Source organism: Ambystoma mexicanum, chromosome 13 (genome assembly GCF_040938575.1).
Source record: "Ambystoma mexicanum isolate Mex_15411 chromosome 13, UKY_AmexF1_1, whole genome shotgun sequence".
Lineage (NCBI taxonomy): Eukaryota > Metazoa > Chordata > Amphibia > Caudata > Ambystomatidae > Ambystoma > Ambystoma mexicanum.
This window is the reverse complement of record NC_090938.1, coordinates 136,997,637-137,019,442: the sequence shown is the minus strand read 5'-3', so window position 1 is coordinate 137,019,442 and position 21,806 is coordinate 136,997,637. Positions and strand designations below refer to the sequence as shown.

Here is a 21,806-nt window from a genome sequence, read left to right as displayed (position 1 = left end):
AAAACGAAAACTCGCCAAATACTTGGACCAGATGGAAGAAGGAAACCAGTGTGTACAAAGCATGGTTAAGATCACACAGACACGAAATGTTCCAAAGAGATGCCGAAGAAATGCTCCAGGTCCTAGGGTCAAAAAAGACTGGAGACTTCTGGGCTCTCATCAAAAAAGCTGAAAACAAAATACCCCTGCACATGGCCAACACAGTTTCGGAAAACCGTTGGATCAATCATTTCGGAAACCTGTTCGAAACTCCAGGCCATATCTTGCCGGACCGAAACAGGAGCACATCGCAGACCTGGATCAATCTATCCTCTAAAGATGACATAAAGGAGATTATTCTTAATCTGAAAAAATCAAGAGCTCCAGGACCTGATGGTCTTTCCAACATCGATCTTAAACAAAACCCTCAGCAATGGTCAATCTTGATCAGCGCTATTTTTACACAATGCGCCAGGACAAGAACCATCCCACCCTCATGGACCAACGCGGTGGTTGTCCCGATTTTTAAACGAGGAAATAGAGAAGATCCAGAAAATTATCGACCAATCGCTCTCCTTGACACAATTGGAAAAATCTTCGCCTCCTTCCTTCTGACCCACTTTAGGAACTGGGCCAATCAATCGCCAGCGTATGACCCCTTCCAAATGGGTTTCTTAAAAGGGGGGAGCACGTCTGTCAATATCCTTCTTCTCAACATCTTAAAAGCTAGGGTCAAACAGGGCGCACCAACTCTCTTTCTGGCCTTTGTCGATCTGCCCCAGGCTTTTGACAGAGTCGACAGGCAAAAGCTCTGGGACAAACTGGAAAAATGGCATTGCCCTCCCGAAATACTGGATCCAGTGATGGCTCTACACACCAACACCAAACTAAGAATCCGGCTAAATAACCAAGGTCTTCTGTCAAGGGAGATATCTGTAGAGAGAGGGGTCAAACAAGGTTGCCCGATGGCCCCTCAATTATTTATCACCTTCTTAGGAGATATGAAAGACACAGAAGCTGGCATTAAGATGGCACCACCGAAGCTGGGTAACGAGCACATATCACGTCTCTTGTACGCTGACGATCTAATTTTATTAGATCAGACCCAGATCGGACTTCAACACCAATTATCCAACCTGGCCCTGTACATGGGAAAGAACAACATGAAAATCAACAAAGAGAAATCAAAAATTGTGATAATCGGAAAAAGTGGAAAAAAGATCAATCCCCACTTCACATGGACCATGGACACAATTCCTATTGAGGTGGTTACCAGCATCAAGTACCTAGGGATACACATCGACCACTCAGCCAGGGAGGCCACAATGCAACAAGCCTTATGGGACAAAGCGCGCAACCTCGCAGCCCAAATGAAAACAGTTAACAACAAATTTGGCAAATTCTCACTTAAACCAGCTATCGAATTTTACAAAGGAAAAGTGGTGCCGACACTCACATATGGTATGGGAGCATCCTTGACCATACCAAATAGCATCTGGCGCAGATTAGAAGGTCTGATTTGGAAAGCTGTCTTAGGACTACCAAATTCCACCTCGATGGATCTCATCAGACGAGATTTGGGCCTACAGTCGTTAGAAGCAATGGTGATGCAACACGCTCTCACCCTCTTCAGAAACACCTTAATACCAGACAGTCCATTAATCTATAAAATCGTAGCTGATGAAATCGTAAAGCAGCGAACAACGAACCTAAAAGCATGGTCAGAAAACTTAAAAGGGAGGCTATCAGACATTGCATGCTCAGTCGAAGATCTTAAGCAAAATCCTGAAAGAGTAAAAAGAAAGTTAAAGGAACAGGACTGGATCCTGACCTTGTCGAAAGCGCGATCAAATAAACTGACCATGAATCTCCCACCTACCTTTAACAGACTCAAGGTACCCATACCATACTGTTCTAAGTTTCCAAACCAACAGCTAAGAAAACTCTTCATGAGAGCTCGTTTCAACCTCCTGCCGACGAGAGAAATCTTAGCAATCAGATCTAGTTCAACTGACATTATCTGTCGCCTTTGTCATAACTCTGCCACGACAGAATCAATCAAACATCTCTTACTTGAATGTCCTAGTGTGAGAAAAATTCGAGCCACCTATCTGTCGACCCTAATCTGTGAACATTTACCTTTCGGAGAGGAAGAAGAACTTACTTGGTGGAACAGGTTAATGTCGGGAGAAAAAACCAGATGGACAATCGCGACTGTCAAAATCCTGGAATCTGCCTTTGAAATGATCAGTTCCAGCTCACAAATTACGAGCGAGGCTACAGCTCCCGAAAGATCCACTCCCCTACAATAATGTTGATAAGGATGATCAAGCTTCCTTTGGCACCTGTTTCCCACCCGGTCACCTACGTCCATTTGAGTCCACACCCACATTTCTTATGCACTCCACAGAGCTGAAAGGGGTAGTCTTGTTCTTACTGGAATCTGACACAACAACACGAAACCTTGAGGCGCATCACACTTGTGGTTGTTGATGTCTTCAACCCTTTGTAAAAATTCAATTCTATGAATTATAAACAAATAAAAAAAAAATTAAAAAAAATAAGGCAGTCCTATTGGCGTCTTGTCAAATAAAAAGGGCCTATACTAAAAAAATATATATTATTGCCAATCCTTACAACTAAGTTTCAAAATAGTGTGGGATAATGTTCTCAAGAAAAGAAAGTGTTCACCAAATGCCAGGATGGTATGGCTGGTGTCTCCCTTCCCCATGTGACAAGGCAGGACCTTTGAGCTCAGTACACTCCTGGGTCTCGCCAGCACAAGGCTACAGTTCCTTTCAACGATGCCAGGACCTTCTGGGGCCAAGTCTCTTTCCTGCAAAGTCTCTTGCGTTAGAAGGCCTGTTGTATCATAAAATATAAACAAACAAAAGTTCCTTTGGTAATCTTTCACGTTGGGCAAATGCTCTTCGCCTCTTTGGATCCTCTTCAGCCAGGCTCGGAACCTTCTTGCAATGTTTCCCTCCCTCAATTGGGTTCACTACGGCCTTCCACTTATAAATGTATCATTCAACAGTCTAAATGTCTATTTAAAAAACTATCCATTGTGGACATCCCTCAGCCGGGTTCACACTTGTCGTCACACTGTTCACTGGTACATCACTGTTTCCCCTCAATTTCGCAGGCATCCCTCTGTCTGGTTCACATTTGCCAGTTTCACAGCTCAATCAGTTTTCTCCAATGTGTCAAAGACTTTCCAGTGTACGAGGAGTTTTGCTCGACCCTCGTAGGACCACTTTGACACTTCACACTGGCCTCTTCGTTCTCGTAGTTTCAACCAAACAACATGACCCAAAAAGGCTTCAGTCAGAGTCCTTTGAAAGAGCACCCCTGCGACGCCTGACCCCTCTGCTTCTGAACCTTATACTAGGGTTTCTTTAAAGTTCAATTACACAAGGTCTTTGTTGAACAAGGTTGCCGCCTGCAACCTTGGGCCTAGCACAGTTCGGTTTAACTATCTGTCTTCTCCGACTCACCGGCTGTGCTGAACTGTGGGAGTTTCTTTACTCGGGAGTCAAGGATGGCATAACGGCAGCAATTGCTTTTCCCAGCTTTGACAATCGGCACGGGAGGGCCCCATGTGCTGTTTACACCGGTTAAACCACACGCCAGCTGGTCTTCCCGGTCTTATGATTTCCCTTTCAGAGGCTTTGCGGGTCTGAGTTGAAAAGGGCAAGGGCACTTCCCCCCCTTGTCGTCCCTCCAGGTCTCGCTGCCTTTCTTCTCTGTTTGAACTGCCAGCCTAGTGTGGCTGTTTCTTCGTGCGTTCGGCCATGCTCAAGGTGTGCTGTCATGCCCCACCTTTTATCCCTGTGGGGAAGGGGGAAGGGGGAAGGAGGAAGGGGGAAGGGGGAAGGGAAAGGGCCATCACGTGTGCGTAGGTATTGTTTATTGCCTGACTCTGCCTGACCCTTGTGTTGGGACATGTCAGGTAAACGGCTCTGGTGTTAGTTCGTTTTCTGTCACATTGTAGGAAAGTGTTTGTGTTGGAAAAGTCTAGGGGTAGAACTTCTTAGGGGTATCGCATCTCACCCGTTGGTGTCCCACTTCCACTCCCCGAGGACCCCCATCCATGTGATCCTCCCGCACTGGTCCACCCCCAGGAACTGCATCCAATAGTGATGGCCGTGTCCTGGCCACCTGGATGACAGATCCCCGGGGACTAGCGGGTGAGACACCTTCAGGTTTCTCATACCACCCCCCTCTGCAAATTCTCTGTACATTTGACTTGCGTAAGATCCTCCAGCGTAATTCACTACAGTCTCTTTCCTCCTTTAGGGCCAAGATGAAGGACCTTTTGTCTCTCATTCAATCATCGGAAGAGGAACTTATCAACAACCCAGGAAAGACTAAACATAAATTATTTAACTTGGACTGGGTAGAGACCATCGAACGTCTCAGTACTTACACAACGTACAGGGAATACGCAAAGTTTGTTAGGAAAAGAGACAGACTGCCACAATACATCTACCTGTTTTCGTGTAACAAACTTTGTACCCTCTACATGCACTTTTGCCTGAATCAACGGCCAACTCCTGAACGATTGAGCAGACGTCAAGAGTATGTTGATCAGACTTTACATTGTATACTTTGTAAACAAGAGATGGCTAGAGAATCTTTAAAGCATCTAGAATTGGACTGACCTTTTCTTAAGAAAACCAGAACTCTTTACTTTACAAATGCTATACGTGAGAGCCATTCTTGTTCAGTCGATCTATTTTGGGCCTGTGGGGTGAAAATGTATCACTGATTTTGGATTTGTGCAGATTTCTTGCTGAAGTATTAGGCTTATTGACAGGCGATCACAAATGACACAATTAAGCATGGCCTTATTTTCTTTTATTCTTAAGTGCTTAAACCATATCGCAATAAAAAAACATGTAAAACTTATAAACCATGTGGAACCCAACCTTTTCATATTTGCACACATCAACATTGCAACAAAGCATTCTTGCCTGCTTGCCCTAGTCCTATGTTAGTCCGTTACCCCACCTCTAGCAGTCCCTGAAACACTAATTGAGGATGACCTTGGCAGAAGTTGTGAATAACATAGCATAGCAAAGATTTTCACTCTTTCTCCTCTGGGGGCAGAGCGCTGCCAAACCCAAGCAACTCTGGTGACTGGCGGCAGCAGAAGAGGAAATTAATGCTTGTCCAACCGCAGTCGGTTTGCTATTCTAGAATCACTGGTGCCCTGCTGGCTATTGAGAATCCTGTTGAATCAGGTGGTATTGGACAGGCAGTGATGGTGCTAATAATGGAATATTATGCAATTGCCCCGAGAGCAACCAGCAGAGAAACACGAGGGGGGAACCATTTTGTATCTAAAAAAAGTTCAATCTGCCCCATCATAATGGAGGCGTTTTTTTATAGCATGACATGAACCCCTTTCAGGGACTCCCAATTGTTTGCAGATAAGACACATTGAGATTACATTATTTGTTCTGAGTCACACATTTTGGTTAAGTGAAGCTAGGTTGTTAACTGCCTCAGCAATATAGGCACTTCACCATATACTGGATGTTTAGTTGGTACATAGTTATGACTGGTTTTCCTATTCTCCCTTTCTGCTTAATGTGTCTGTTTGTGTGGAGGGAAGGGAGATGTTATGACTGGTTTCCCTAGTTGCCCTTCCTGCTTATTCCTTCCCTCTGAATGCATGGTATGTGACTGTAGGTGTAAGGTCATGAATGGAATGCCAGGCGTGTGACTGGAATATTGAGAGTGAATGAGATTCCACCCAGGGCAGTTGGTAATGATTTAGCCTGGGTGGTGGGAGCCAGTGGTCTCCCCTCTGTCTGTATTTCCCATCTCCTAAGTGTACCTGATGAGACCTGAGGAACTATGCTACCTGAATAAAGTAACCTGAAGAATACCTGTGGCCTGCCAGTGTATTCTTTGAGTAACCCTGATTGTGGGCATAACAATAGTTCTGGCTTTCAAAACGACAACATACAGGGCCCCATTTCAAGAAGGGCGGAATGAGATTAACAGCGCTGGTAATGGTGCCGGCACCGTTTATCCCATTCCGCCCTATTGCGTGGTTCCCTCGCGGGACCGGCTCTGGACGTCTGGTTTTTGAGAAAAGGCTCCTGCCCTCTCTGCGAACGGTTGGCTATGGACGCTATGGATGTCCGGTTTTACCAGACGTCCATAGCGGGTCCTGCGAGGGGACCAGGGACTTAACAACGGGCCCATTATTAACGGGCCTGTTGTTAGCTCCCTCCCCATTCCCATTGAGCCCTATGGGGGCTCGAATGGGGAAGGACCGGGCCTGGGTTCCCTGAAGAAGGAAATACCGGGCCCTCCAAAGTAGGAATGGCCCGGTATTTCCCCATTCAGGGAACCCGGACATGATTTTGGAGGCAGCCTCCAAAGTCGTAATAAGGCCCACAGTCTCATAGAGTGTACTTGCAAAGTACACAATCACATAATAATAATTCGTATTTTATATAGTGCTTTAATCTAAAGCACTTTACATAGGACACATTACTATTATTTCCCAATTGAAATTGGTACTCATTAGTAATACAATAGTAACCGGACAATAAATAAATCCTTGAAGAAACATGTTGAGCCAAAAGTGTAGCATTATAGATGTATTTCCACATCTTAAATCGAACCCTACAAGTTCCAGATTGCAAAGTTATATGAATCTGAACATTCTCTTTTTTGTTTTACGCAACTTTACTCCCAGCTCTTAAATGCACACAATAAAAGAAATGGTGTGATAAGGCCTCTTCACTACAGTAATTGGGGGCACCAACTTCAACAAATGTGTATATGAAAGCAAACCGTTTTTGTGTGTCAAACTAGCAGACCTCGTGGATATAAAGTAAGCTTTAACAAAGAAGTGTCATATTGGGACTCACTTTAATCGTCTTTGACTTGGACAGGGCAACTGGACTTGTGCTTGATGTTTCATTTGGCCCCATCACAGTTCAAATTGCCTACAGTATGCATAAGAAAAGGCAAACCATGTACTGCACGAGCAGCACCTTAAGAAAGGCCTGGCCTTTTCTTGTGGTAATTGCCAGGTCCTTGCTAATGTGCTAGCCATGCAGGACACTGGTGATCATCGAACCACTGTTGTCTGAAAGGTTCTGTGAGGGAAAGCCCAGAATTTCATAGGGGGCTGATGGCGTAGCAGACCTGCTGTCCTCCCAGGGGGCTGCAAGCCATCCCTGCATCCAAGGGTCTTTCAGACTTCACTGGCCTTTCATGCTCAGTCAGACATGACTCACTCCTCAGCGTCTGCCATACCCACTCCCTGAAGAAGTTGCAGGACTTGTATTATTACAACTTTAGTTCCTGTCAGGGTCTAATTGACTTTAGTGACCCCTTAGAATAATTCATACCTTGCTGCCTCCCCTGGATATCCCAGTGCCCACCGAGTTTAGGGTCTGTCAGACTTTATGGTTCCCTCAGTGTATGTCGGACTAAACTGCCCCCTCAGGATTTGTTGAACCTCACTGCCTCCTCAGGGTCAGTAAGACCATATTCCTCCCAGGTTCAGACCTCTCATCCATCAGTGTGCATCAGTATTTACTGCTACCAGTGTCTGTCAGACTTCCCTATTCCCCCAGGTACTGACATATTTAGCTACTTCAACAGGTCTGCAGATATTACTGCCCTCGATGTCTGTCAAGACTTCACTGTGCCCTAAGAATTGTCCAGAAGACAAATCAATGCGACTAAAAGGTCTTCCAGACTTCAATGCTCCCCTGATCCTGTCCGAATCAGCTGCACTCACAGGGTCCTCCAGACTTTACTTTCACACTGTATCTTCCAGATGTCACTGCCCCTGGGTCTGCCACATTTAAATACCACTAGAATCTTCCAGAATGCCCGCCCACAGCCCTCTCTGTGGTCTTTTAGCCCCCTTCCCCGTGTCAAATTGCTCAGATTTCACCTATTGTCCCACTACCGGCACCGGGCTGGTCAGACATCACTTGCCTTCATAGTTCTATCAGACATCTATCGGAATTGGGTTTTCACTGAGTAAAACATTACCATCCTTGGCAGCTCCACCATCCCCTCTCCGGCACTGAAAAATTATTTACATGTGCCCCTTACCTGGCTTTGTCCGTTAAAGGCCATCGCCTAATCCACAGAACCCAATAAACAAAGTCCACCTCGTTGGAACACTAAAAGACTGCTGGTTTTCCACAAATTTGAGTTAGCCCACAAGTCCCAAGTTGACGAATGGCCGCTTCCCACCTTTTGAGGAGTTGGCACCAATGAGTTACAGGCTAAGCAGTGAGTTGAATGTTAAGGTATGAAGAATTTAAAAAGTGGACCACAAATTAGAGTGACTCACAGGGTAAGGGACTCTTTGGTCCGCAGGTTAAGAAGTTTCCCCAGGTTAAGTGGCGGGGAGACCCATGGTAAAGTTAAACAGTTGTGCCCATTTTAACAAATGATCTCCAGATTAAGAGGTGATTTCAGGTTAATGTGTGACCTCCAGGTTATGGTAAGGATTGGCCCTCAGGGATCAGAATGGTCCCAGGAGGTGACCTTGAGTAACCAAGCAGCCTCAATAGGTCTCCATGCTACCTAGTCTTCTGTAGAATCACATTTTCACACGATTGAATTTCAAGTGTTCTATTATTCTTTTCTTCTTTTCAGCTCCCTGGCACTCACATTCATGTGCAGGTACAATGGAAGAACGGACACATCTCTGGCTTGAGCCATTCGATAAGCCATCACGCCTTTTGCTGCACGCTCTAATGTCGGGCCCCTCTGGGTCACTGACAGCCTCCAGAACCCTTCAGCGCATCCAGTCTCGACAGGGGCCAGAACAGCAACCCTTTAGTTGGCTGAGACTGGTGGACACCCTGTGCAGAGATGAGCCCTCCTTGGAAGGACCAGAGAAGAGACTTACATTGTAAATACCAGGTTTTGAGTTATTATTTTATGTTGGTTGAATGGAAAGCAAAGAGGGGTTGGGTTATCGTCGTGTTGCGGAATCTTTCAATTCTGTGTCTGGATGTGTTGAAGAATTGAGCATGGGTGCATGGCCGCTCACCTCTAAGGCAAACCATTGAATGGATCGGTACAGGAATACATAACATGCCATTTCTGGTGTTGGGTTGGTGATGGGATAGGCAAAGGATACTGTCCGAGGTTAGCTTTAGGACACTGGGGGAGGGATTGCAGAGCCTTTTGCTTCTAATGGGGATGTGTGTGTGTGTGCGCTAGTGGTAGAGAGATACAGAGCCTTTCACCTACAATGTTAATTGTGTCGGCGGTATTGGCCTTTCTCCAATAGTCCTGTATGGCAGAAGGCTTTGGTAGTGCGGTAATGAGTTGTCGCAATAAAGAAGCGGATTGAGTTCTGAAGTTCTTAGTATACTGATCCATTTTCACATGTGCCCCTTTTTTCCTCTTCATAATGTCCCACTTCCCAGGAAACCATTGCTGCTTCTGCTACCTCTACTGTGCCAAAGGAATTTCCTACGCCTCCTGCACCTTGCTCACCCACCAGCGCCAAGCGCCTGTCTGCACAAAGTCATTAAGGCCCTTGATCTTGGTGCTAACTTGGATCCATGGATTTCTTCACTGAAGGCTCTACTACTGAGGGACCTGGAGGGGAAGAGTACTTCTCCTCCCCACAATCCTCTTACAGACCAATGTCGGCAACGTCTGCGAGATCTATGCAGAGGGATTACCAGTGAAGGAGAAGGCAGGCCGGAGTCTGAGAGCAGACTTGGGTGGTATAGGGATTCCTGGCACAAGGACCAATGCCAAGCAACAGACAAGGCCTTGGGTCCTGAATCTCAGTACTCACGGAAACGGAAGAACCCCGATACCGATACAGAATCCCCTGCCTTATGTCTGGAGGAAGGTCAGTTGTCAAAGAAGAGCCGACTCGCAGTAGAGGAGATGGATATTGACTTGTATGGTGAATCCAAGCTGGAAGCTTTTACAGATTCAGATGCAACAATGGAAGAGGATAAAAGTGCCACTGTGAAATCAGCCCTGCACATCGGACAGCACCGGACGGGGTCTGAAGAAAGTCCTGCATCACAGAACCAGACTGTGAATCTACATCAGCCTGCACAAGAACCAGACCACGCCAGAGAACTTCCGGAGTCTATCAAGGTATGACACAGCATCCTAAAATGCATAGTTCATTGCATGTCTTTCCAATAATACATACCACAACCATATCGAAGAAGTCGGGCGCTTTATAGTGGTAGGTGAAGGAGACAGACACGTTTTGTACCAGTTTGCCTGCAGCAGTAGCAGGCAAAAGTAGCAATGATCCGTCCTTGTTGACACAATGGCATTGTCAATTTTTTCTGCGTGATCTGGGACAGCTAGGGATCGGCAAAATATGTATAGGTAATGCAAGGTTTGGTCTTGGCTGCATAGCATCGTGCTGACTTTGGATATTTTCAAAAGAGGAAGGTATTCAGGGCCTGATTCACAGAGCGTTTTCCTATGGGATTGCACCATTATAAAACGAGTCTGTGAATCAGGCCCTTAATTACTTGTTAATGTTTTGCTCAGGAAGCGTCTCACGATGTTGACACACACAAAAACAGGTACAACAGCTTAACACATTGGGCCACCCTTTGGCTGTATAGGTGCACTATAAATACCCAATAAATAAATAAATAAATAAAAACACAAGACAAAAATAATTCAGTGCATGATGAGATGTATCAATATTTCTTTGGTCCAGGAAAGCTCAAATATAATATAACTGAAGAGTTTTCCATAAACTTTCATTGTCATATTAGTTTCTGACACAATCCCCAACCCCGCACCCTTCCCCTTGGTGTAGATTACCAGTCTCTGAGATGGGTCCATTTTTAGTGCATGATGTCCATTATTCTGATGTTATGTGGGCACCATTGTTGCATGTAGTCATTTTGTAGGTGTGTCAATAAGTGCCCCCATTCTCTTGTAAAAGCCTCTTGGGCCCCTTGAAGCTTATAAGTCACCCATTCTAGGGCTTCTAAGTTCCAAACCTTTTGCAGCCATTCGTAAATCGTGGGTGCTGTTCTTTTCTTCTACTGGTGGGCTATCATGAGACAAGGATCAGAAAGCTCTTTTTCTGTGGCTTAGTGAGGCCTCCCTGACCGGGTTCCCACATCCCAGCCATTCAAACCCTTTCCTTGAGCTGCTTGGAACCTGTTACCCTCTTGCCCGCCTGTTCCCTCACCCCGTCCCAGAATTGTATCCCCGGCAGCTCCACCATTTTTACTTCCAATCCCCCTTCACTGTGCACCCCCCTCCAGCACAGTCAGATGTTGCTGGGAACATTGCGTGAAGCCTCTCCAGCGTGTATTGCCATTGTAGTAGCGCTTTTTGCCACATCTCTTACTTGTGTTGAGCGTGTCAGCTTTGGAATGATTCCCCAGATATACTCCCATTGTTTCCTGGTAATCATTTCTCCCAGTGTCTTTTCCCGTTTCACCATATAGTTCCACCTTATCTCCTCCCCCTGGGTGTTCAAGGATCTATAAAGGTTCGAGACCAACTTCCTCGAGCCTGTGCTTGTCGTCATGTATAGCTCAAAGGGCGTTAACTATCTTGTGGCTACCTGCCTTATGTGTGGGGACATGAGCCAATGGAATTCTGGGTTCTCAAACATCGGGAGAAAAGGGGATGGCTGAGTTGACAGTGCCCCTCTCTTGATTGCTGCATCCTATACTTCCATGCCCACCCCACCACTTCACTGATCTTAATGTTCGGATGCCTGTGTTGTCCCTTTAGCCATGATAGTCCCGAAAGTGGGGACCCTGCCACTGCCCTATCTTGTTTTGCCCAGATGTGTAATGAGGTGTCCGCTACCCATTCCTTCACTACCCACAACTGGGCTGCCTCGTAGTACCTATGGAAGTGGGGGAGTGACAGGCCTCCCTGATGTCTTGACGCCGTCAGCGTTGACATCGCAATTCTTGGTGGTTTGTGCTTTCATATATACGCCTTAGTAACTTTATTCAGGGATTTAAAAAACGCATTTGGTATTCGGGTGGGCAGGGCCTGGAAGTGGTATAATAGTTTAGGTAGACCCACCATTTTAGTTGCTACCATGCACCCCGACCACAATGTCATTAGTGGGTTCCATTTCCTGATGTCTGTTTTGCTTTTTTGTAGCAGGTTTGGGTAATTTGCTTTATACATTAGATTTAATGATGATGTTAGTGTTACCCCTAAGTATGTTATCCACGATTTTGCCATTTGTAACTGCAATTTTTGGGTCAATCCCTCTATTGTCATGTTTTGCTATTGGGTTTAGTACCTCTGTTTTTTGTCTATTGATCTTAAGACCGGATATTTCCACGAACTTTTCCAATTCTTTCATGAGCGCTGGAAGGGAGCATTCCGGGACTGTTAATGCTACCAGCATGTCGTCTGCGAAGGCCATAGTTGTGTGCTCCAGTTCCACCATTATTATCCCCTTCACCTCATCCGCCACCCAGATCTTGGCCAGTAATGGCCCCAGAAAGATTGCATATAGTAACAGTGACAGTGAGCACCCTTGTTTCGTTCCCCTCCCCAAGGTCACTGGGCCGGGCAGTCTTCCATTAAGGGCCACCCTCATCTGAGGTGAGCGATAGTTGGCCTTAACCATTTTAAGGAAGTTCTGTCCATAACACATTTGTTCCATAGTGTGGAATAGTTGTGTCGACTCCACCCTGTCGAACGCTTTCTTTGTGTCCAGCGAAACAACTATCGACAGTGTTCGTGTAATTTCCGTTTTTTTTATCAGGTGACAGACACTACGCATATTATCAAATCTCTGCCTTGTCGATATAATCCCTGATTGATCTAGTGCTATGAGTGATGGGAGCAAGTGTGAGATTCTCTCGGCCAGTACTTTTGTATATAACCTTGCGTCTAAATCTATGAGGGTGATTGGGCGGTATGATCCCGGGAGTTCTACATTTTTACCCTGTTTGGGGAAAACTACCAGTTTCGCCTCATTCATCGATCGGGTAATGTTGCCTTGTATTTTAAATGTGTTGTACAGCTTTGTTAATCTAGTGGCTAGAATATCGTGAAATGTTCTGTAGAAGCAATCCGAGTAGCCATCTGGGCTTGGTGCTTTATTTCTCGGTAGGTTTTTAATTGCTTTTTTCACTTCTTACACCGTTCTGTCTGCCTCTAGGATCCCCTTTTCCTCCTCTGCGATCCAGGGGAGGGTGAGGTTCTCTAAGTATTTGTCCTGTCTGTCCGCTTTGGGGTTGTCAGATGAGTATAACGTTTGGTAATAATCCCTTAAGATCTCCCCCATGTCCTCATAGTTTGTCTTCTCCTGTCCCTTTTTGTCCCAGAGTTTGATTATTGTTCTTTTCTTTTTCCTTGTCTTAAGTTGCCTTGAAAGGAGTTGATCTGCTCTGTTTGCTCTTATATAATATCAATGTATCAGGTATAGGAGTGATTTCCCTGCCCGCCTGCTATGCAGACACCCAACTGACCCTGAATGTGTCTCAGTGCTATACGCAGTTCTTGCTTGGTTTCTTGGATATTTCTCCTTGGATCTCTCTCAAGTTGCCTTCCAGTTCCTCCTCCCAACTGCGTTTCTGTTTGTCCATACCCGCGTCCCACACTGTTCCCAACAGTGTTTCTCCTATGTCGTTGTCCAAAAAATATTGTTTGATCTTATTCCTAATGGAGTCCACCATAACCTGGTCTTGTAGGAGTTCCATGGGGAATTTCCACTTCTATAGTCCCCCCTTTGTTGTGTCCCAAATTAAATGTCACTTTAATCAGGGTGTGATCCGAGAGGGAGATGGAGCCTAAATCTATCTCCTTTACTTTGCCCACCAGCCCTGTGCAGGACCATATATAATCTATTCTAGACTGCGAGGTTTGGACATGGGAGCAGTGTGTGAATCCTTGTGCCTGTCCCCTTACCACCCTCCATATATCATGAAGTGCTAACATCTCAATTTTTTGTTTCAGTGCCTTGGATGGACCCTGTGTTCCTGAGGGTATAGTGTTGCTCCTGTCTAACTGTGGGTTCCATGCTAAATTGAAGTCCCCAGCTAAAACCACCTTGCCCGTGGCAAATCCTTCTATGCATGAGAAAGCCCCCCTCAAAAATCCATCTTGCCCCCCTATTGGGGGTATGTATCGTGCCCAGCGTTATCCTCCGGTCACCATATGCAATGTTCAAGAAGAGGTAGCATCCTTCCATGTCGGCTAGGGTTCCCTGCACCTGTATTCCCCGCCCGTCCTGTATCGCTATCAGCACCCCCGCCCTTTTCTTCCCTGCGTTTCAGGTGTTTCTTATCTTGTTTTCTGATGTATGTCTCCTGATACATTATAATGTCCACCTTCAGCCCCCTAGTCAGCTGTTCGATTTTTTTCCTCTTGATTGGGGTGTTTATCCCCTCGCATTGTATGTTAGCATTTTTAATGGTATGTTCAAATAGGTAAACACAAAAAGTCCCTATTCTGAATCTTTCATCTCACTCCACCAACAGGGGAATAGATTTGTGTAATAAAGTGAGGAGTCAGATGATTCCTATCTTCACTCGCTCAACTCACACCTTCCCACCCCAATTTAGCACCTCTGTATGATCTCCCGGCACTTCAAGTCCTGAAAAACTGGACTGCGTGCATTAATTACCTTATATCAAAAAACATTTATTCAATTTAATTCAAAGTATCTAAAACATATGAACAACCCTGACATAACACAGTGGCACTTCTGATATTAGAAAATGAATTTAAAACAACATAACAAACCAATCATGCAAATCAACAGGACACAAAAGATATCACATAACAACGATACAACAATCTCAATGTGTCATTAAAATATCAATCCCAACATGTTTATGTTCGGCAAGCCCAATCTAGGGAGAACATTCTTCAGGGGACTATTTGTAAAACCCGTGAATCTCTTCAACACCGTGTTGACTGGGTTGTTTCTGGCATCCACAATGGCAAAAAGCCAGGGCCTATGAAGCAAAAGAAAACACAGAGGATGCTAGTGAGAACTGGGGGGGGGGGCGGGGATGGGTGTGTGACACGTAGAGAGAAGCAATATCAATTAAAAATAAATATCAGAAACATGCTATGGAAAGCCATTCAATCGACCAACCTGTACAGGTTCCAAAGATTGGAACTATGGAATTTACCTCCAAATGGTAGAACTCTGGCAGGCGTCTTTTGATGACTAAATGCCTATCTCCCACCAATGGGACACTGATCATTCTGGGGGGCGTCTCTGTACGCCTGGGTATTGCAAAAGACCTAAAGTGACAAACAACAAACAGAGACCAATTGCTCTGTATAAAACCAGACATCAAAGATTAACTAAGGTAAACCAATATTCAATTACCCTTCATAATTACCTCCACAGGAGTAGAAGGAGGCACTTCAATCAGATCTACACCCAATGGACCGGATCCTAAATTTCTCGCCGATTCCTGGACCAATCTGTAAACCAAGTCCAATAGTCACAACACCATCAGCAAAATTAGGCTGATCGCCACAGTGCACCTACACCTCACGTGTGAAGTAGCACCAACAGTAAGCACCCACGATATTAAAGAGGTGACCCGACATGCATCAGGGTAGAATAACTGGCACCCTTATAACCTAGATATGGCGAGGCAATTTGTATACACCCGTGGCTCTAAGGAGCGATGATGTAATGGACAGTGGGTACCGCAATATAGCACACGACTACAACAACTACGGGTTGCGTCGGCAGGAGACTCCCCTGTATAAAGCTGAAACAGGGGCTCACATTGCCCTGGGTACATACTCTCAACAGTGACGCACGTGCACAAACCAAACGTTGTGTCTGAGAAAGACCTGGAATGCCATACACATTACAAAGCCTCACACTGCATCAGGCACACTAAGAAAGGACTAAAAATATCTCTCCTGGACGATTTAGGGACACTCTGGAAACCGAGGCAAAACAGCGGTGCCATCTTGCAGGGTCTGGTGGAAACACTAGGGTGGGGCAACAATGGAAACAAGGGCCCGCCATTTTTTCAGGACTTGAAGTGCCGGGAGAGCATACAGAGGGGTGCTAAGTTGGGGTGGGAAGGTGTGAGTTGAGCTAGTGAAGATAGGAAGCATTTTTAATGGTGCCATCCTATCTTCCTGATGCTCTTATCACATTTGTTTTCTGAGTCCTGAGTCTACATCGCCCCTCGCTCTCCATTCTAAACTCCCCAACAACTCCAACCTTGTGTCCCCCTAGCCCCCTTTCCCAACACCCTGAGGAGGGCCCAGGTTCCTATGACCGCTTGGACAAAGTGTCCGCCGCTCCTGGCCCTCTTTCCTCCCAGAGCTATTGTCATTGGGAATACTAAACCCCACTATGAGATCCATTGACTGTCTCCCACCCCTCCCCCCGGGCTGCTTGCTCCTTGTAACGGTAACAATCTTTATCCCCTCCCTGGGTCCACCTTATGTCACCATACCCCTTCTTACTTGTCCACCTGGTGTTTCAGTGTTCTCAGTCTCCTCTTCCTCTGCCTTTTCACTTCCTATTGGCCATTCTGCCGTTGTTTGTGACTTTCTTCCATTCCCATGGATTCCTGCGGGTTCTGTCCCCTCTCCGCTGTCACTCGCTTGTCCCTTGGCCATCTCCTTGCAGATTCAGAATAATTTCTCCCTCCTCACATGTGGTAATTCTATGTTGTCGTCCTTCCTACGTGAAGAGAAGTCCGAAGGGGAAAGTCCATTTGTACCTTGTTTGCTTTGATGTTAGAAAACTCACTATTGCGCCCTATCTGCCTTCTCTTTTGCAATGTGGCCTGTGCTAGGTCCTGGTAGAGTTGCACCTCTTTGTTGATTTGAAGCTGACCAGCAAGCCCTGCTTTCTGAAAAATGTGTTCTTTTTGTTTGTAAGAGGTGACCACCGCCAGAACATCTCGGGGGCGTGCCCCTGGTTCTCCCATTCTGCGTGGGCCTACTCTGTGTATCCAATCAATCTGGAACGCGGACCACGGCTCCTGAGACGTCTGCCAGAACCTCTGCAAAGAGCTGTTGGGTCATGTTTTTCAAGTCTTTGTCCTCAACCTTATCTGAGAGGTTCTTAATTCTAACATTGGACCTCCTTGAGTGATTTTCAAGGTCCTCGGATGGTATCTCCAAGTTATGCGTTAGGTGCACAAAATGTTCCAAAGCTTCTTCGGTTTGTTTCTAGTCCTCTTCCATCTCCTGAACAGCCCTTTCAACTATGTCCATTCTTTCTTCCAGTTTGTCCATGTTCAATTTTAGTTCCTGCACAGACTGTTTATTTCTACTTTCAAAGTTTCAAACTGTGTTTGAAAGGATGCCATGAATTGGTCCTGGAACTCCTTGAACCAGCTATGCATACCTTCTTTGCGCATTGGCATTGCTGCTTCTGTGCCTGTTCCCTGATGTTTCAGGCTTTGATTATTTCCTCCGCCCTTTGAGCTTGTCACTGCCTCTGCGCCCCACAGTTGTTTAATGCTCGTGTACTGTTTTGCCTGGGGAGTTTGTTGGGTCGCCGCCGCCATTTAACCCCTTGTTTTGGACATGTGGCTAATGGCGTCCGCATTTCGTGGGCTTTCTCTGGGTTTCAACAAGCTCTTTCTCGTGGCTTAATCTCCGTTGGACCCACCTTCCGTGCCAATTTGGGACCTCGCAGGGTCTCAGTAGTTCTCTCCAGGCTCCCTGTCCCCTCTTTTGTGGCTCCTTCTCCTGCTGTGATAGTTTCCCTTATGCCGCTGACCCCTGTGATAGTTTCCCTTATGCCGCTGACCCCTGTCATTGATATCCCCTGATGTTGCCCGATGTTGTTAGGCCAGCCGGTACTGTACTTCCCTATTCCGATCTCTACTGATGCCGGACTGTGACTTTCTTATGTTGAGCGCGGCGTTGTCTTAGGGAGGGATGGAGGAGGTGACTTGCTTCACGCCTGCTTCAGCGATTATTTTTGCCCCCTTGGCGTGCCTCTGGTTGTGCATGGAAGCCCGCACCTCCACTGCGAGGGAGATACTTCCCACTGCGTTCTGCTTGTCTACTTCCGTGCCGGGCGACCTGCTTAATCTGCTTCACGCCTGCTGCAACTTTGATTTTTGTCCCCCTGGCATGCCTCTGATTGCGTGCGCGTTCTGCTTGTGCGCTTCCGTGCCGGGTGGCCCGCTTCTCCAGCCGCTTCCTCGTCTTCTGCAGCGCGCTCTCCCTGGATGACTGGTCGGGGTGCCGCCTCTCCCCTGCTACCCCCGACCCCTTGAATGCGCTTTTCGCCAGTGTTGCTGGGCCTGCCTTCTGTCCATTTCTGCTGTGTGCAGAGCAAGCCAGTCCCTGTTTTCATGCTCGGGTCTCCGCGCACCCACTACTATTGCGGATACAGTCTCTGTGCCTAGGGTCTTCCTTTTCTCCTTTCCAGGGTGGTTTGCAGAGCATCTCTGTTGCTTTATTTCACACTTTATTCACGGCCCTGTGGGGAGAGGCTCTTACACACATCTTCTACCCACGGCGGCTATCTTGGATCGCCGATAATAATCTTTTAACATGATTTTATGGATTGGGTTGAAAAAACACCTACAGGATCTAAGGTTTAAGCTTGAAATTCTAAGGAATTGATCTGTAAAATAGTATTACGGCTGGGTCAAGAGAAAGTTGGGTTCTCCAGGTGCTCCCAGAACTCCAGGTGTTAAGTCCCCAGGATCTCTTCATACACTAGTTTCAATGGTGAAAAGGCAGTCGAACATTGTGGGGTCTTCTTTCCACTTGCAAAAGGGCCCATGGTAGCAAAGAGGTTCCAAATGTTTCCATCTTCACTGACCAACATTTTCAAGAGGGTGCTAAGGGTTGTATTAAACCCTATAAAACCATCAATCTATGAATTATTACTGATGTTTGTAAAGTTTTAATCTGAAGGAGCTCTTTTATCTTACTCATCTATGAGTTTATAATGTACTCCATTGATCTATAAGAGTCTTCTGGGGAAAACCTAACCGGTAAAAGAAAGGGAGAAGGTGTTTCAGATGTTGTTGGGTGCTTTGACTCTCTGTGTAAAAGCGTTGGTGTATCTGGTGGTGTCCAATGTTCCCTCTAAACTGTGCGCATGTGCGCTTGCCAAGCTTCCTTTTGGGTGCCTCCCAGAAGAACAATTCCCACCTATTCAAATAAGATTTAATAAGGCACAAGCCACAGCAGGTACCTAATATTTGCTTTCTCTCAAAATGAAGCTAAATTATAGTAACTTTTCTTGATATTCTGGTGTAACCTATTGACATTGCCCTACTATCCAAGCTTGACCTTAAAAACCTAAAAACGTTAAAAGTAGAATACACCCACACAAGGTTAAAAATGAATATGAAAAAGTGGCTCCACGAACAGAAGATATAACTAAGAAATGCCTGCACACATTAACTAAATTATCTTCCCTCCGCACCCAGCATCAAATTCTTGACTCTACCACATATATACCGTAAAAGACTCGAACTCCGCCCCAGGCCACATTCAGATATTACCAGACAACCTTGACTCTGCACACCTTAGCTCAGCAAAAGGTTACCAGACTTAGATACAAGTCTTGGTTTATGTTATAATATGAATGACTTTCAAGCATAAGAATTTCTGTTAGTCGTGGTGCCTTAGTAAAAGCATTACACATATTGTGTAATCTGAGTGTCAGCTCAAATATCGGGTACTGAATGTAAGTAAGAAGGCTACTAGGTTATTTAACTTCATCCCATGCTTCCTGTTCTTTGTACATATGTCACATAAGCACTTTGAAGAGACCCGCTTGCAAGTTAACACATGAAATAACTCAAATATTAATTTGCCCTCTAAGGATTTTGAGTAGGCAAATGTTATGCTCAGTGTCTCCTACTTTAGCATTGCTAATATAACCCTCTGGTTGGAGGGCAACCTTGCAATATCATGTACTTGGCATGTAAGGGATAATTGGTAGGGACTCTGCCTGGCATTATTCTTATATAAAATTAGGGCAACAATATTCTGATAACTAGAATCCTTTTCACACAATCTGCAACCTTTCAAAATGTTCAGAGTTCCATGGGGGATAGACCTTAACAAATTATATGTTTTTTTTTTTCTTTTTAATTTTCATTATTTTATTAACACCACACCAAACATTACAAACATTGAGGACATTGCATATAGGTTTTGCTACATTATGTGCACTCCTCGCGCATTGCCGTCCTCACCCCTACCGCCCCTGTAACTCGAGCCCCTGTTCCAATGCCAATAGCTTGCATATCTATATACATGTCTTACTCGGCATTCCCCCTTGTGTCTTCTTCACTGGGATCCGCCTGGGGGGGTCCCGCCATCGTGGCCACCAACTGCCTCCACGCTATCAAGGGTCCCGCTTCTTCCTCCCCTCCCCTACTAATTGCCTCATACCAGGCTGCCGTTTCTGCATCTGCCCACTTCAGGAGCTCCGCCCACCACCTCTCTATTCTGGGCCGTTGGGCAGCTTTCCAGCCCATTGCAATTCTCTGTTTGGCCAGGATGTAGGCCAGGTCTTTCATTTTGCTAATGTGCTTCAAGTTGCGCGGTCTGGCTACCCCCCCCCAGCATGCATGCTCAGACTGACTCCACTTCCAGCGCGATCCCCTTCTCTGCTAGGCGTAGCTTAACCTCAGCCCAAAACCTGTCCACCTCCGGGCAAGCCCAAAACATGTGTATCAATCCAGCATCCACCTCTCCGCAACGTGGACATTTTTGTACTGCTGAATTCCCAAACCTTGCGATCCTCCCAGGGGTCATATATGCCCTATAGGTGACATACAGTTGTATCTGCTGAAGCCTTGTGTTACGGGACACTTTCTTGTGATACCTTTGAACTCTGTCCCATTGTCCATCCGACACAGGTTCTCCAACCTCCTACTCCCAGTCTCGCCTCAGTTGGAGCACCTCCCTACCCACCCTAGTCATCAATAATTCGTATATGCGGGATATTTCGTGCCCACCCTCCGAGACGTCGTACATCGTCTCAATAACCGTATCCGGTTGGTCCGCTAGCACTTCCGCAGGCCACATTTCCCGCACCCGTTTGATAACTCTTGTGTAAGTGATATATTGGCCTAAGTGCACCCCAGTATCCTCCATCAGCCTTTCAAAGTCTAGTGCCTCCCCCTCTTGCCATACATCACCAAGGGTAACAAGGCCCATCGGTTCCCAGTATTTGCGGATCCCTTTTGTTATTTGCGAATCTTCCCCGCATAACCATAACGCCACCAGCTGCACCTGCAGGGAGTATGGGGTCGTGTTTCCCACCAACTGCCATATTTCCCAGCCCAGTTTCAACAGTCTCGCCCTTCCCTGCAATTTTGATTTGGGCAACCAAACCAGCTCCCTCAAAAAAGGGAGCAGCGTCCATGTGCAAGAGCCTGGTTTCTGCTGTCTCCTCTTCGGACAACCCTCTTGCCACATACTGAAGCTGCCCCGCCAAGTAGTAAAGCTCAAAATTCGGTAGGTTTATACCCCCCCTGTCACACAGGTTTTGTAGCTTCCATAGGGCTACCCTAATCCTGGAATTGTGCCAACTAAAGCCCGTACATAAGCTATGGAGTCTCGCAAAAAACCTCTTGGGGGGGGGGCATATATGGAATGTTCATAAAAAAGTGCAACAGTCTAGGCAAAACCACCATCTTGTTCAGCGCCGCCCTGCCCATCATGGCCAGAGGTAGCCTGGACCAGAACCCCATGCTGTTCTTAATACCCACCACTGCCCTCTCCGTATTCTGCTTGTGTTCTTCCTCGGCTGAATGGTATATGTCGATACCTAAGTATCGGAATGTTCTAGCCTGCCAGGGTATCTGCAGGACCGGGAGGTGCCTCTGTGGAATCCTCCTGTATCTTCCTAAGAG

General features: G+C 46.2%; 1 protein-coding gene and 1 non-coding gene across 8 annotated transcripts in view; one reads left to right on the top strand and one right to left on the bottom strand.

Annotated features, from left to right (window-relative positions):
* The window catches only part of FANCE (FA complementation group E), a 167,914-nt gene that overhangs the window by 56,186 nt on the left and 89,922 nt on the right, over nucleotides 1–21,806 (top strand). For all 7 annotated transcript variants that reach the window (XM_069633468.1, XM_069633463.1, XM_069633464.1 and 4 more), the window contains 2 exons: nucleotides 8,629–8,887; nucleotides 9,411–10,104. In XM_069633468.1, coding sequence (XP_069489569.1) covers nucleotides 8,661–8,887; nucleotides 9,411–10,104 — 921 coding nt within the window. In that variant the 5' untranslated portion in view covers nucleotides 8,629–8,660. The remainder of the gene's footprint in view (nucleotides 1–8,628; nucleotides 8,888–9,410; nucleotides 10,105–21,806) is intronic.
* LOC138522170 (small nucleolar RNA SNORA49) lies at nucleotides 6,212–6,346 on the bottom strand. Its single transcript, XR_011283271.1, has one exon. It is a non-coding gene; the product is annotated as a small nucleolar RNA SNORA49 (small nucleolar RNA).